The sequence below is a fragment of the Trichosurus vulpecula genome, chromosome 1, assembly GCF_011100635.1.
Source record: "Trichosurus vulpecula isolate mTriVul1 chromosome 1, mTriVul1.pri, whole genome shotgun sequence".
Classification (NCBI taxonomy): Eukaryota; Metazoa; Chordata; class Mammalia; order Diprotodontia; family Phalangeridae; genus Trichosurus; species Trichosurus vulpecula.
The window spans coordinates 259,847,947-259,865,211 of NC_050573.1; the positions used below are offsets into that span (position 1 = coordinate 259,847,947).

Below are 17,265 nucleotides of genomic sequence, written 5' to 3' on the forward strand. Positions count from 1 at the left end.
CAAAAAAAGTTATGAATAATGCAACTTTATGCTCCTGTAAGCACATTTTAGACCTGACAGAAAAAAAGCACTTAAGATATTTTTCTTTACCAAAAAATCTCCAATTTTATTAACAGAAAACAACAAAGACGAAATGCTTACTTCCTCTTCCATGTTTTCAAATTTCTTCATGAAAATCTGTATCTCTAGTCTCACAACCCTAAACATTACTGGATTACTTGGATAGCACAGGTTTTGGGAAGGAGACAACAGCACAAATAACAGAACACATATCATATCACGCAGGACTGGGAAAGCAAACAGTTGACCTAAATTAAATAATTTAAGACTATCTTTGTAAGAAGTAGTCATGGAGCTCACAGCAAATACAGAGTTTCTCTGGTATTTTCAGATCTTCTGAAATAAACCAGAGTAAGATTTAAGTTCCAGCCTCATGTCAAAGACAAACATTTTCTGAAGGATTAGGGATGTTCATTCCAACAGAAGTAATTTACCACAATGACCCAACTATTTAATGAAGTGTTAAATTCTATTTTTCGAAACAAAAGGAAAACATGGGGCTACATATTCCTATAACCAATACGCTGCATCACAAAACTCTTTTTTTTCTCCTACCAGTCCTCCAAAAGCAAAGGCCAACTCCAGAAGTCCACTTGCCAATTGTTTACTACTGATTTCTAATGAGGGAAGAGCAGTCCTCTCATCTCCAGGTGCAATGCCTTTATAAACAACAGACAGGAGCTTAGCGCCAATTGGATGGGGTAGATGTGTAGCCTAAAATAAAGAAATATTCAATAATAAAATATTAAACAACATTATGGCTATAAAACTTTTCCTAAATAAAGTCTATAAAAAGTATTTTGTTTTAAAAGTTTCGATGTATGAATTGTCAAGAGATAATGACAAACGGTTCTAAAGGGGAAAAAAATCTAAGCTATCAACAAGCCTATGAAAAAATACCCAAAATCACTAATAAGAGAAAGGCAAATTAAACACACTGATGTTCTACCTTACATCCATCAGACTGGCAAAGATGACAGAAAAGGATATTGATAATTGTTGGGAAGGCTACAGGAGGACAGGCACACTGATGCACTGGTAGTGCAGCTGTGAACTGGTCCAACTGTTCTGGAAAGCAATTTGAAATTATACCCAAAAAGTCAATATAACTGTGCATCTATCCTTTGACCCAGAAATACCATTATAAAAATATACTTCAAGGAGATCAAAGAAATTGAGAAAGGTCTCATGTACAGAAATATAGTAGTACTTTTATGCTTTGGCAAAAAAAACTGGAAATAAAGTGGGTTTTCTATCAAGTAGGGAATGGTTGAACCAACTATGGTCTAAGTGTAATGGTTACATTATTCTTATGGTGCAGGAAATGTAATGGATTATTGTGCTACAGGAAATTATGAAAGAGACAGATGATGAGAACCCTAAGAAGACTTGTATGAAGTGATCCAGAGTAAAATGAATAGAACTGAGGGCCATATTTATACAATGATGACAGCACTACAAAGGAATACACATTTAAAAGACTTAAGAACTCCAATTCAATAACTAACCATAACTCCAGAAGACTGATCTAAGCATGCCTGACACTATTAAGTACAGAGGTGAACTGTAATTATAGAATGAGCATACATTTTCAGATACAATCAATATAACATATTTTTTATTTGACTATACTTATTACAAGGGAGGGTGCAAAGGGTAGATGGTGGTAGTTATGCAAAATGAAAAGAATGTCAACAAAACATTTAAAAATATAAATGAGAGCAAAATTAAGTTCAGAAGGCACAGGCAAGCAAGAGGTTTAATGGTTAACCACATTAAATTGAATATATAGATATTTATTTTTAAAATACTCATGGTTTGATATACAGCCCTCCCTTTACAATCTTCTTTATATATGGAAATGCTATTTGTTGAACATAGTCTGCTAATAATAAATTTTAAAGGATATATATTTTTCTTCATGAGCAAATGAGTTTTTTTTTTTTACCTTGCAAGATGTTTAATATGGCAATGTAAACTCGGTTATATTTCCTAGGGTCAATTTCCCCCATATTGGCTAATTCTACACATACTATTATAGATCTTTTTAAAAAATTATTACTAGCTTCCTAATTCTGTAGGTGAACACAGAATATTATATAGAGAATCAACAGAAGTCCAATTGGTGATTTAACACAAATAATTTCAGAGAAAACTATTTGGCAGAAATTCAAGTTTTTTAACTTTACTTTCATTTTTAAATCAGTTCAAGTTATCTGTTTGGGAGTGTATACCTGTGTCACTAACGCAATAAAATGACAATACCTTAAATATTTTTGGAACTCGAAGTATACAGAGTTCTCTGTTTATTAAAGGTTCTTGATGAATGGTACAAATGAATGCAAGAATTCAATACAATCAAGGCAAAAGGCATGCAAATAATTTATTTTCCATGAAAATGTTTACCTGAGACTCTACTGTAGAATGCAAAAGACCTGCTTTATGGAGCTGTTTACAGGCTGACAGGATAGAAGTCAGATTAGCTCTATCAAATCGAGCATCTGGATTGTATAAATCAACAGCACAAATGACTTCAATGCTGGCCAGGTTAAGACAAAAGGAAAACAAAACAAAATTACTTTTTGATCTCAATAAATTCTATCAATACAATATAGAAAAACTGCTACATAGATTCATTTATAAATGTAACTAATGGTTACTTGGTACCTTTCTACCAGTCTTGGAATCAGATCTGTGGGTTGTTTAGCATCTGAGATAGCTCAGCTATTTCCAGGTTATGTGGCTAGATTAGATGTAGCTAAGTTTTGACATGTATCTTATTATCTGTGATTGGTTCTAGGCTTTCAATTTGGGCTCTAAATCCATTAGCAAATTTTATTAGATAACCTTCATTAATTCAACAGATTGAATACTTACTACATAGACGTCTTCAGACTTATCTTCAACAATCACATAATCTAATAAGGGTCACAAGACATATATATATACATATATATATACATATATATATACATATATATATATATATACATGGCTTAGGTGGAAGACTAGATATTTTCTCTGATCCACATGACTTCTCCAAAATAGGAATTATACAGACTAGGATACCAAAAGCCCTAATGAGCTAACAACAGAGGTTAATTTCATAACCCTAACTCAGCACCCCTTCCCACCCTACCCATCATGGTCCTTGGAAAACCAAAAGCCAAGAGCTTGCTAGGCTGGGATAATAGCAGGGAAGTTCTACTACACAAGAGCTTAGTCAAAAAACTGAGGAAAAGAGCCTTGAGGCAGGACACTTGCATAGGGCTGTGTAAAGCTCCATTACATCTAAAGGAAAGAATGCAGGATCCAGCTACGGCTAGTACTACCCTTACAGAAATCACTTGGGACAGAGACTGAGGCTGGAGAAATGTGAAATCACTCAGCAGGGGCGGTGGCTGACAGGACTGAGGTTCAGCTCCCTGGGAAGTCACAATAAAAAAGGAAGGAGTTTTAAAGTGAGCAGTCGGGTACCATATACGGAAAAGACTGAAATTATCAAAGATCTTGGTAGGAAAAAAAACCTCAGGCAAAGGCCTTGAGCAAAAGCAAATAAACCAATGGAGAAGATATTAATAACAGAAGGGAATATATGGTCTCAAAATGAGCTAAAAGAGTACAGATATCTGTGAGTCAATGTTGCAAGACAAAAGAAAATGAATCAACATCTGTGGAATCCCAAGAGAGTATGAAACCATAGCAGGATGTTCCTGAATGGCTTAGAAGAGAAATAAGAATTGTAAAATTGGTATTTATGGCCTACACAACAGAAATAATTGTCAAAACAGAATACCTTGAATCTACACTGGCCTCACTGAAGAAACAAGAGACAACTGATTGTAAATGCAAATAAATAGAAGGGAAGGACAATCTTGAAGAGGAAGAGTGAAAAGTACAAATGTTAAAAGGAAAAATGCTCATCATACAAAAAAAAAACTGATCCTAAAGATAAGATGCAGAAGAGACAATCTAAGAATTATAGGTCTCCCAGAAGACCATGACAAGTCAAAAAACCCAAATGCTATGGTGCAACAAACAATACAAGAAAATTGCCTGGGACATCGGAAACAAAAAACAAATATCCATCCAAAGACCTCAAAAGTCTTTAGGAAAAAAAAAGTGCTATGTTGTGAATTCCAAGATACACAGTCTTTCAATTTTATAATTCCAATAATGACAATAAATTCTCCAAGCAACCAGGATAAAGATCATAAAATATAAAGGAAAGTCAATAACACAAGTCTATTCTACACTCACCAGAAACTGCAAGAAGGACTGGAATAATGTGTCCTGAAGAGCAAGGAACAATGTGTTCAAGATGCAACCCAAGGTGACCTACTCTGCAAACGTAAGCCTAACCATTAATGAAAAGGATGGACATTTAACAACAAATGATTTGAAGCAGTCCTAGAAAGAAAACTAGACTTCAAAATATTATGTGCTTTGCAAACAACCCCAAACAAGAGATATACAAGAAAAGCAAACAAATACAATAACCAAGGATGGTAATAAAATAACAAAACAGTTACTACTGAATGACCATAGCAAAGGCCAAAGGTTAATAAATGAACTACACAATCAGGGACATAGGAAAATTTCTACCATGGGGCAAAATCCTCCCTATAACCTGTAGGAATTCAAAGAGTGAGGTACAACAGAAAAAAGGGGTTGAGGCTGAGAATAAAAAAGAACTGGTGAGAAGAGGTTACCACACCCAAAATAAGAACCTTTGAAGCTTTAATTTCATGAGGAATATAGAGACTAAAGACTATAGGACTATGAACCAAAAAATGAAAGTCTAGAATAGACAGAAAGGGAAGATAAATAATGAAGAGAAAAAGCGGAAATAGTCTCTTTTTAGAAAAAGGAGTAAAAATGAAATTTTAAAAACTGATGAACAAAACAAGTTGAAGGGAAGGAGAGGAAGGAAGAGAAACTTGAGAGAAAAAAAGAGAGGAAGAATTAAATTACTAGATAAAAGGAAGAAAGAAGTCAAGCAAAACTCCAGGGGAAAAAAGTAACAAAAAGGAAGAAAAGAGTGGATGTTTGAGGGTGAAGGAAAAAAGAGCTGGTGGGAATAAAGTTGCCTTGATATAGATTAAAAATCACTGAAGAGACAAAGCTTTGTGTTTATAGAGGAACAAGGAGAGAAACGGAAGTGGAGAGGGGGCAAGAGATCCAATTGGGGAGGGGAGATACAAAGTGTCTTACAAGTTAATAGAAGAGAAAGATTACTTTGAGGTGGGGAAATGGGAGGTAGAAATCAGGAAAGGCTTCTGAAAAGCATTGATATGTGAAATGGGCCTTTGAAGACTGGCTAACAATTGGAACTTGGAGCTGAAGATACAAGAAGGTAAATGGTTCAGTTTCACTGGAAGGTAGGTTGCATGAAAGGAAATAGTGGCAAATAAAATCATTAAGGCAGTGTCAGTTCTTCTATAACACTTGTTTTGAAAACTTGAATTGGTTCTAACTCAACTGATACATTAGGGAACATTTTTTACTGTTAACATAAATTTTGAGCTGGCTTACATGTGACTGATTATGCAGAAATTACATTTCATAATAATTCAAAAGCTGCCATTATTCTGATGCCAACTTCCACAAGAAAACTTCAAGTCTTTGTCAACATAAAGTGCCGTATTTATTGTATAGCTTCTGATGAAACAGGTGCTGTAGATGAAGGAGGGCTGGTCTGTCATTCATCCTTGTGTTCTTTCCCCTGCTCCCCAAGATTTTTATGAGTCTAAGCCCATGGGAAACTGGGCTTAGGCAGAGTAGCAGTTGGGGACGTTGGACTGCCACTATTTACGAGTATATTTATTTCTTCACCATTTAACATGCATAAAACTGTGCTAACTTTTTATTAGATTTCTATTTTTTTTAATATGTCAACAATGGAGCTATTGAGCGCTGTGTCTCACCTTCATTTTCCCCATAAACCTGTGGTTTTTATTTTTCAACTTTGCACAACTGGTACTTTTTTGAGGAACACAAATCATTTATAGCAGAATTAAGTGGACAATGGTAGCAGATCACGGAAGGTCCTGAATACTAAGCAAAATACTGTAACTTTTTATTTGACAGGGAAGCCACTTTGAGTGAGCAGAGTTTATGTAATAAAACATACATTTTTTTAGGAAGAATAATGTGGCAGTGGTATATATGCTCAACTGGAAATAAGGAGCCACTAGAGGGGGAGACTTTAAATTGCAACAGTTTAAGCCAGTGTTCTCCAAAGAGGTGGCAGAGGCTTCACCTCAAAGGATACGTGACCAGCCAACTGAAGGCTAATGGAGATGGGGTGCGACCCGGCTTCTCCACAACGGTTAATTGCAGGGCTTGTCTCCCAACACAACCAAAACCTATCCTTACCCTCAAAGGCTCTCTCAACTCTGCCCCATTCCTCTACTGTGTAATCTCCCAACCTTCACCTTATTAAGCAAAGCAAAATTCTCTGAAGGTACTTATAATCCAACTGCTCTCTAATGCCCAAAGCACCAGCAGCAAAGGTATCAATGAGAAAACAGAGGACAGGACTGGTGAATAATAGTCCTGCCTCCCCTGTTTTTGTCCTTGAAGGGACAGAATAAGTTAAAAAGAAGAATAAGGTGTAATCTACATCACAGAACTCACTATATTATCTTCACCCACTCCCACTTCTCTTTTAAACTTCTGTATCACCATAGAGGGCACCCTCTTTCCAGTAAGTCAAGTTCACAATTGCAGTGCCTTCTTCAACATCTCACTCTCCACTACCTATCCAGATCAGCTGCCAAATCTTGTCAATCATTTCTACTTCCACAACACCTCTTGCATCTGTCTCCTTTCTACTTGAACTTTTTACTCTACAACCGTGACCCTACCTGAGGCCCTCATCATCCTCTTGTCTGTAATTCCAACAGCCTATCATTTGGTATCCTTGCCTCAAAGTCGCTCTCCTCTCTACACAACCACCAACATGATTTTCCTAAAATGGAAGCCTAATCATATCTCACGTCTATTCAATAAATTCTGATGGCTCCCTATTGACTCTAAGGATTTAATATTATCTCTTTTTATCCTATCCTTTCAAACTCCTATTTTTTTGTGTAAGCTTCATAATATACATAGCTATTAGTACCACTGAACACGTATGTAGTTTATAAATAAGTAAATATACACACATTGGGGGTGTGTTCTCAAAATTTTTTTACTGATAGTCAAAAAAATTTGGAGACTACTAGCATAAGAGAATGGTAATAAAAAACCAAATCAGCAGGGAAACGGAAGTAACAGGGTCAATATAAAAATAATTTAGGCAAAGGTAGTACTGACAGGATTTACCTTCTCATTAGCCATGGGAGAAAAGGGGGATAGAATAAACGAAGAAGATAACAGAAGTTTTAAGCCAAATTGCACCATAAACCCTTGAAAAGAAATAGCTAATTCAGAAAGATCAGCAGGTTTTAGGAGGACAGTGAATTTGGTTATGACCTTTTTAGCTGAATGTACCGGTGAAACATCCAGGCTGAAGATGTCCATAAAAAAGTAGAAAATGATTTATCCTGGTATTCAAATAACTCATTTGAGACATGCAAAACATTGAAAAAAGCCACTCCTTCTCTCTGGTCAGTATCATTAAATATGTAATTTTTACTACAAGGCTATACTAAGAAAGTTATGGTTTTTAATTTAAATGCCTACCTTTGTGGTGTTATTCTTTTCTTTATGTTGATTTCTAATGATTCTTTGTACGGAGATTTTTTTAAGGCTTTCATAAGGTTCACACAGACATTGGGAAGATTATTCATTACTTGTACATCAGCTATGTTAAAACCAATACTTGATGGATCACACAATGTTTTGACTAAGAGTTCCATAAAGTGAGAGTTAAGTAAATCCTTCTCAAGAAGCTGTAAAAATTATTCAAATCAAATAAGTTGTTTTAGTCAACAGTCATTAATATCCTTCTATAATACCATAACCTTCGTATTTGCAATAACAAAGGATAGAATAGTGAGAGAAAACTAAATATTCAGAGACATTCAGTTTCTTCTTACTCTAGGAAATGTATATAATAGGCAAATTTCATTTTATTTTTCCTTTCGAATGAACAGCTGCTAAAAGACAACCCAAGAAATACTAAATAAAAACCTGCGTGATTTGTAAATATCACTTTAAGTCCAATTATTGAATAGAAATGAAAAAAAAAGCCAAAGGACTATTAAAATCGATGCAATTGTGTCACCTACATCCACCTTAATCATTAGGTGATATAATTGAGTTCGATCTGTTACAACAGCTAAGCCCCTTTCACCACTACTTTTTTCTTATAGCCCTGAAGGCAATTCCAAAAGACGAGTTCCAAAAATAGTTTGGGCAATGGCAGCATTGTTGGAATAAATGCATGACCTCCCAAGCTGACTACTTTGAATAACCTTTTGAATGTATAAATTCCAGTATTTGTCTTTTAAACATCTCACTACCTTTTAGTTTATGTGCAGCTGGTTTTCAGTAAACTAGCAATGATCAAAATCATAGGATGAGCTATATTCCTGCAATGTAACTTTTGACCAATTCCTGGCAGCTTGATACTAGCTAGCTTCCTATAACATCCTACAATTATCTTTGTCATTTGGTTAATTACTTAAGCTTTTTAAATAACTAACATGTTTAAAGAATTCTAAACTTGGAATATGCTACACAAGAAGTATGATAAATAAAATGACTATTATAAAGGTTATCAATTAAAAAGATTGCTTTTTGGCATTCCTACCTTGCAGACATCCTGACAAGTATTTAGAAGCATTGAGGAAAATTCCATAATTCTGACCACAATTGTACACTTGCTGTAATTATATTCTTCCCTTTCTTGTGGGCTGAACACATTGCCTTTCGTGCCAGTACCAAAACAATTTTCTGCTGCTGTAATATCATGAAGAGCAATATTTTCTAAGAAAAAGCCCACAGCTTTCAAAAACGAAGACTTCACTTTTGTACCTAGGAATAATGCATAAGAAAGACAATTATTATACAATTCTCTAGTTCAAAACAATTTTATTCTAAACCCAAAAGTCTTCATAGAAAAGTACAATAAAAACAAGTACTTCATTAGAAGAGCTGTCACAATTTAAGACACTGATAAGTTGGTGAGCATCCCGAGGATAACCAAGATAATGAAAGTGTTTTGAATTCATGCCACACTGAAGGAACTAGGAATGTTTAGCTTGATGAATAGAGGACAGAGTGGGGAGAAAAAAGAAGGGGACATGTCAGAAATCTTCAATTAAATGAAAGGTTGTCATGTGGAAATATGATTAGACTTGTTCTACTTGGCTTCAGAGAAAACTGCCAGAAGCCAGGTGCAGAAGTTGCAAATAGAGCAATTTAGGCCAGATGTCAGAAAAAACTTCCTAATAATGAGAGATATCCATCAGCGGAATGGGCTGCCTTGGATTTCCCTTCACTGGGGGGGGGGGAGGGGTCTTCAAGCAGAAGATGGACAATCACTCATACATGTTGTAGTGGAGATTTTTTAGGAGACACAGGTAGAAGCCAGATGGCTGTTGAGATTCCTTTCAGTTCTAAAATTCTGTGCTTCTGTAATGGCCTAATAAAAACTGTAAAGTTTTCACATCCTCCATACAGTATTCAATTTCTGATTATATAGTAAAAATGTAAATTGTAATAATAAGTTTCATGAAGAACTAAAAATACGTAATTAAAAGTACCATAAAGACAATTAAATCTTACAAAGCAATTTCTACCTTTGGACTTCAGTCTATAAATTTCTGTTTAAGAATGAAAATGCAAGTTATCTCCTGCCAGTTAAGTGACACATAATACACTATTAAGAGCAAGAAAGGTACATTAAGAAGTCATTGAAGAATTTTAAATGCCAAGTGCTCAGAAAGCCTTATGATTCTTAATTTTATAATCACCAAGTCCTCTGGCTAAATGAAATTACTATCTTTCAAATGGCATACCCTTCCAACCTTTCTGAGACAACAGTGATCCTTCAACATTTTGGTCTTGTAAATAAAAGACCCTGAGGACCATTTACCCTACCAGTTCTCACAAGCCAGATTTTTTTAAAAGGTACCCTTTAATCTACCTCTCACTCAGCCACATGTTCCTTGTTATATGTACACAAAAAGAAGACCAAGAAAAGAGGTCAAAATAGGTTGTGTAAGAGGAAACAGAAGGGAGAAAAAAAGACCTTTGGGATATAACCCCACTCAATTCCATTTTACTGCCTTTTATACTCCTATTCCTATAGAAAGCCCATTTCATTCCAAAAATAAATGGGATCATTCAAAATAAATAACTTGCCTCTTTTCCCCTTTCTTCCAATGTTGTTTGAGTGATTCACTTAGACATCAATATATCAACTTCTCTGATTCACCTAGACACCAGGATATTCCAAACTTTGTATATATTTTCAGACCACGGACCATGAATGAGCAGTGGTCACACACAGAGATCACAGTTTTACCAAAATTCACCCTATCACTTTAAAAAAGCATTATACATTTGAAGATGCAAGCAAATTAAAATATAAGACTATAGAAAATAAAACAAAAATCAAAGGGCTCTGATACATGCTGTAATGTTAAACAAATTAAAACTTTGGAAACACATCAGGGTGTTAAACCAGCACACTACTCCTCTAATTCCTAGTAACCTAATAATTCAATCCTTTAAGGATCTGTGATTTCCCTGGTATGGGCACTCCCTCCACCAATTTAGATCCAAAACCTCTTTGCCTTAGAAAATGGTTCTTTATGAGTTAATATGGCCAAAAAATGACCACCAGGTGTCCAACCCTCTCACAAGGAGCTTCCCCAAACTTAGCTAGGCTCTTGTGACAGGTGTCCAGTTTACTGACAAGCCTTTTCCTGAAGCTTCCAGGCTGGCAGCACCAGCCAAAAGTACTGCTCTGTTAGAACACTCTGGAGGCCAGGGTCACACTTATTCCATGTTTTGTAAGCCTCTCCAGGAGGACTAAAATGGAGTAAAAAATTTCCCAGAGTAAAAAACAAAAATTACAGCACAAATTTTACCTACCTAATATCTCTTGTGCTTTGACAGCTCTCTCTTCAATGAATGTATTGTAACACTCCAAAGCTGCTAAAAGCATATCCATCCACTGCACAACAGCTTTTAAAGTAAAGGGTCCTTGCAAATCAAAGAGAGTAGGTTGAGCCAAGATTCCTGACAAATGGTCACTAACGTTGCCTGCTCCTTCAAATCTATTTATGAGGAAAGAAATGTCTTCTTTTTTGAGAACATCAGTCAACCAACAAGATGGAGATCTGTTGCCTTAAAAAAAAAAAAAGAAACAAGGTTTAATATTACCAAAATGGGAACATTTTACATGGAACCAAATTTTTGTAATCAAATCATTATGACTAACGAAAAGCAGTGAAAGAACAGGAATAAAATTTTTAATATACCTGGAATATAAAACTAACCTTATTTTGGGTTTCATAATATTCCACATAAATTTTCAGGCTGAAGGCCATAAATATACTTTCTACATACATCTTTCTTTATATATAAATATATCTTTCATTTTTGTTGTCATAGTTCCAGACTTGTTAGTTCACACAGTGCAAGTGACTCAAGGAAAGTAAACTCCTTCTACCAATTGAAACAGACAACTGTTCTGTAACTTAAAGTCTTGCTCCAGGCACTAAAAGGTTAAAATCTGGCCAGGACCACACAACCAGGAATATTAGAAATAGGATTTTAACCAAGGTCTTCCTAGCTCCAAGGACTAGACATCTATACCCATACAATTAAAATCTCACCATTAACAAAGGGAGTATGGCAGAGTAGAATGAAGGTAAACCCTGGCTGTGGTCTTTGATACTGATGATCACCGTCTTTCCTCTCTGGCTCTTTATGATGCTCTTTTTCTTGGTTCTCTTTCTACCCTTCTGACTACTCCTCTAACTCCTTGCTCCATCATCTATATGCCAGACCTAAAAGTCAGTAAACCCCACAGCCCTCTCCTGGGCCTTCTCTCTAAGATGACTTCATCAGCTCCAATGAGTTCAACTAACATTTGTATGTAGATAACTCCCAGAACTCACTCACTTAACTCTCTCTTTCTCCCTCTCTGTATGTGTGTGTATATATACATATACATATACGTATACGTATACGTATACGTATACGTATACGTATACATATACATGTACGTGTACATGTATATGTATACGTATATGTGTGTATATACATACACACATGTATACATACACACGTGTGTGTCTATGTATGCATGTATGTAAGTGTATATATGTATGTGTGTATACACACACACACGCACACACACGCACTCCCAGTTTCTCTGAGGTCTAGCCTAACATCACCCCTGCCTATTAGATATTTCCACATGGCAGTCTTTAGGCACCTCAAAATCAAACTGCTCAGAACATACCTCATCATCAGATTCCCACCTCCCCCCTTTTCTGAATTTTCTGATGGCTACTGAAAGAACCACCACCACCATCCTTCCAAGCTCCCGGGTGCACAGCCTTAGAATTATTGTTGGCAGCTGCTTACTCTCCCTCACTCCACAAAGCCATTCAGCCGCCCGGTCTTGTTTATCTATTTCCACCTCTCTCACGTTCCAGTCCCTTCTGTCTATTCACAGGCCCCTGACTATTGCAATAGCCTCCTAATTGTTCTTTCACCTCTCTAATCCGTCCTCCACACAGGTACCAAAATTATACTCCCACAACATATGTTGGACTGCATCATTCCCTTACTCAGTCAACTCCAACAGCCCTCTATTGCCTCTCAAATCAAATATAAACTCATCTATTTGGCATTCAAAAGCCCTTTTGCTTTGACATATCTTTCCCATCTTATTAAAAACTACTTTTACTCAGACTCTGTGGTCCTGTCACCCTGGTCTTTCTGAGTGCCACACAGAAGCCACGTATCATCTCTGTGCTTTTGCAAGGGCTGTCTGGAAAATATTCTCTCATCACTTCCATCACTAGAAATCAATAATTTCCTTCAAAGCTGAGCTCAAATGTCGTCTCCTACATAAGGCTTTTCCTGATGCCCCAGTAGTTGGTGCCTTCCCTCTCCCCAGCAACTGCATAATCTCCCTCAACAGAATAAGTTCCACAGGTGCAGAGGCTGTTTCACTTCTGTCTTTCTATCCCCAGTGTCTGGTATATAGAAGGTGCTTAATAAATACTCTGTGGTTATTTATTATTACGAGCTGGGTTCCTGTCCTGCCTCTGATGCATAGTAGCTGAGTGACCCTGAGCAACCCACTTCAACCAATGGAGGACATTTCCACACCAGTTCTCCATAAAGATGAAATCACAGGACCATGCCAATACAAAATATAGATTATAATAGTTACAACAAAGTTAGGAAGATATTCTATGAAGTCATTATTTTCAAGCACTTAAAACCTTCTAAAAAAGATTGTACCTTTTTGTAACAGTTGTCAGAGACATAATATATATGGTTTTATTTTTTAACAAACTCTATTTTAAAAAATATTTCAATACTCGGGTACCCTCCCAAAGAAGCCAAATGAAAAAATTTAATATGACCTCTATTTAACCTATTTGGCAGGATCAAAGCATTCTGGTGAGTAATATACAATATACTTCTGCACATAACACAAACATATACATGTATACATACACATGTATGATTTTTCTCAACTTTGAAATAGAGAGATTTAAAGGGTCACTAACTCATAAGGGATAAAAGAAACAGTGAGTCAAATAAAAAGCAACTTAATATAGTATTTTGAGTTTTTAAAATAAATTTTAATTTCCTATTCAGTCAGGTTTTAAAACTGACAAGAAATTAAAATTGCATGCAATAAATACCATTTTAAAAATCTTAAATATTTCAGTTTTCTGTTCTAACCAGTCAATACAGTCAAACGGAAGAGGAAGAAAAAGAGAAAAAATCTGGACATAGCTTTCTACTAAGAGGACTACCTGAAAGAGGCAGTCTGCCCTGCTGCCATCTACCTCCTATAGCCAAACACTGAAGTTCTCATCAGATTGAAAAATGATCAAGAAATCCAGGAAGCAACTACTCCCTGGAACTACACAAGAGGTCAGTCAGAAGCCCAAAGGTGATAATGAAGTTCCCCTGGGACTCCAGCACAACCAATGCAAAGGACACAAATAGCCTGCAAAGTTCTGTGTTTGGAAACCACAAGAGTAAGGGCTTCACTGAGAAAGCCATGGGATGGGGAACCTTGGAAGACCCTGGAAAGGTAGAGATCAGTGACTACTGAATTGACAAACAGCACAACGCCACAGTGCTCAAACCACAACAGGTTTAAGGTCCCAAACATTGTCTTGAGACACCAGGAAGGGCTCTAAAGATTTAGGCAGGTCTAACCTAAGGAGGTGGAGATCCATGTAAAAACCCAAGGGACCAAGGACAAGACCACCTCACAGAAAAGCAAAACAGAGAGTGAAGCCTGGCCCTAGAACAAAGATCCAAATTGGAATAAAACTGGAGAGATAAGTAAATTAAAAATAAAAAACAAAGAACAAAAAAAAAACACCCACCAGTATAAAGAAATTACTGCAACTCGAACTCCATAACCACTACACGCAAAGACTCAAGGGGAAAAAGTGGATTTTTTACAAAGACTACATGAATAAAAAGAAGAAAAGCATTTTTTAAAGAAAAAAATAAGAGAAGCAAGTGACAAAGCGAAAAGATTAGAATAATCATAAGAAGGTCAGAAAAGAAAGTGGCAAATCTTACTCGAACAAAAGACTCTCAAAACTCAAAGAGATGAAAAAGAAATCAATTACCCCACGAGAGAGCAAGAATGGCAGAGGGGGAGAGACACTGACACATGTACAGAAAAGGATGGTGAGATCTCCAGAAGAAAATTTAGACATATACAAATGGAGCAACACCCTCAAGAATAGAGAAAAAAGATGAGGATGGGCAGGTAAGACAGGAAATCTTATTAGCTAGATAAATTTATCACGTGACTGATGTTAAGTACAACTCAGTGTAGAACAACTCATACAGGTTAAAAAGCAGCTCTGATATGTATTCTCTCTGTGAGGCAAAAATTCTTTTTTAAGAAACATTCTGAACAAAAGACTATGTTTTGTTTCAACTCTGCCTCACTTAAATCCAATTCACAAGCAAGTCATCACCCATCATCCACTATTTTATCCCAACACTGTGATGTCATTGGTCCTCTTTGAAAATGAAGGATGAACAACAAAATTTAAAAGCATTATCATAATACTATTTTTTCCCATCAATTTCAACAAAGAAATATCTTGTTAATCTGCTATAACAAGTAGAAACTATCACCTTTTTACATTTTTAGAGAAAAAAGGGTCATCTGCCTTTATGCAGCAACATCTATTACTTTGAAACCTCTGTATGATGCCTTTGATAAAGATTTATAAAGACTTTCACAATGAGAACAGTGTGGTGTAGTGGAAAAGTTCCTGGATTAGGGCAGTCTAAGGACCTGGGTTTGTAATAATATCTCTGCAACTTATAATCTATCATCTTGGAAGGTCAATGTTACTCCCTGGGATACAAATTTCTTGTCATCTATAAAATTAGCAAGTCAGACTTGAGAAGGTCCCTAAAGTCCCTTCTGGCACTAAATCTATTATCTAAGAACTGCAGGGATAAATGAAATTAACTGCTGGTATTTGTTCTTTATCTCAGATGAAATGGGGAACTGGTTTGATTCATGAGTTGTAGGTTACCTGTAATATATACAGTATCCAATGCTGACAGTGAGTGAAGAATAAATTCACTGGTTTCCATTTTTAAAAATATGACTTAGTGAGCTAAGTATTTTCTTGCAAAGATCAGATTAACTTCTTTCTAATACTTTTATTAAGAGCCTAAGACTCTTCAGTAGTAAATATTTAGACATTTAGGGATATCACATGTTGAAACAGCATTATTTCACTAATTGTCCATTAAAAAGTGTGACATTAACTGAATATAATGTTGAATACTGTATGATCAGAGTAGTTTTGTTTTTTAAAGTAAAATTAAATGGACTACAAAAAGTAAAACCGTGGTAGAACTGAATAATTGAGAAATTTAGTAAGAAAAGTTATTAAATTCAAAATAATTTCCTCAATACCACCATTTAACAGCAACCATTTATGCAAATATTTAATCACAACTCCTTTCAATCAACAGATTTACTTAAAAAAAAAAACACCACACACTAAATACTAATATGCTACATACCACTCAACTGATATAAAAGCAAAGTTTTTCAAACATAAAACTCAACCTCTGTATAAATTAGCAGGTTATAACAAAACATCGGTCATTGTACCTGGTAGCAAAGGAACAAATTTATAAAAAAGTTCTATGGATTTGTGTCTGCATTCTGTTTGGGGGCGTCCGCATTGTGCCAAAAGCCACTTGACGAGATCCAATAAACACAGTGTTTGAACAGGTGGAAACCCGCTAAAATAACAAGATAATAATTACAAATTAGTGGACATTACTGACACTGCTAATCTTACCATAAGACCCACACCAATATGTTTCAAAACCCCAAAAGCACACCACCATCCCTATCATAACTAACATTTATATAGTGCTTACTATATGGCAGGCATTATGCTAAGAGTTTTAAAATTACTATCTCATTTGTTCCTCACAACTACCTTACAGGATAGGCGATATTATTATCAACTCCATTTTGCAGATGGGGAAACTGAGGCAAACAAGCTGAGGGCCTTGGTCTAAGAGCACACAGCAAATAAGCATCTGGGCTGAATAAGAACTCAGGTCTTCCTGACTCCAGGCCCTGAGTTCTTACCCAACGAAGCACCCTGCCTCTTCTGACTCCCTTTTGTGTTCTGGCCAAACTGGCCACCAAGCTTCTCCTCAAACCTGGTTTCATTCTATTTCTCTCCCCACGTCTGTGTGCAGCTGGTGCCCCATCCTCACTTCTAGCATTTAAAATCTACCTCTGACACAGTCTTTCCTGACTCCCCCAGTGGCTGGCGTTTTATTCGATTTGGTTTGTATTTATTTATGTACAAGTTGTACTCTTTCATCAAAACGTAAGCTCCCTGAAGGCAGCCCCTGATATTTTTTTTTTGTCTTTATATCACCAGCACACAAGCACCTTGCCAGTACTTAAATGTAAGTTGAATTATTAAGCTCTTTCTTTCATTCAGTCAGATTCTATAACTTAGTCCTGTA

At 36.0% G+C, this 17,265-nt stretch overlaps 1 protein-coding gene across 1 annotated transcript in view; it reads right to left on the reverse strand.

Annotated features, from left to right (window-relative positions):
• The window catches only part of PRKDC (protein kinase, DNA-activated, catalytic subunit), a 167,295-nt gene that overhangs the window by 92,682 nt on the left and 57,348 nt on the right, over nt 1–17,265 (reverse strand). Inside the window, exons 30-35 of the mRNA XM_036737168.1 lie at nt 16,385–16,518; nt 11,113–11,367; nt 8,822–9,045; nt 7,750–7,958; nt 2,467–2,599; nt 616–774 (exon numbers count right to left, since the gene is read on the reverse strand). Of these exons, the coding sequence (XP_036593063.1) occupies nt 616–774; nt 2,467–2,599; nt 7,750–7,958; nt 8,822–9,045; nt 11,113–11,367; nt 16,385–16,518 (1,114 nt within the window). The remainder of the gene's footprint in view (nt 1–615; nt 775–2,466; nt 2,600–7,749; nt 7,959–8,821; nt 9,046–11,112; nt 11,368–16,384; nt 16,519–17,265) is intronic.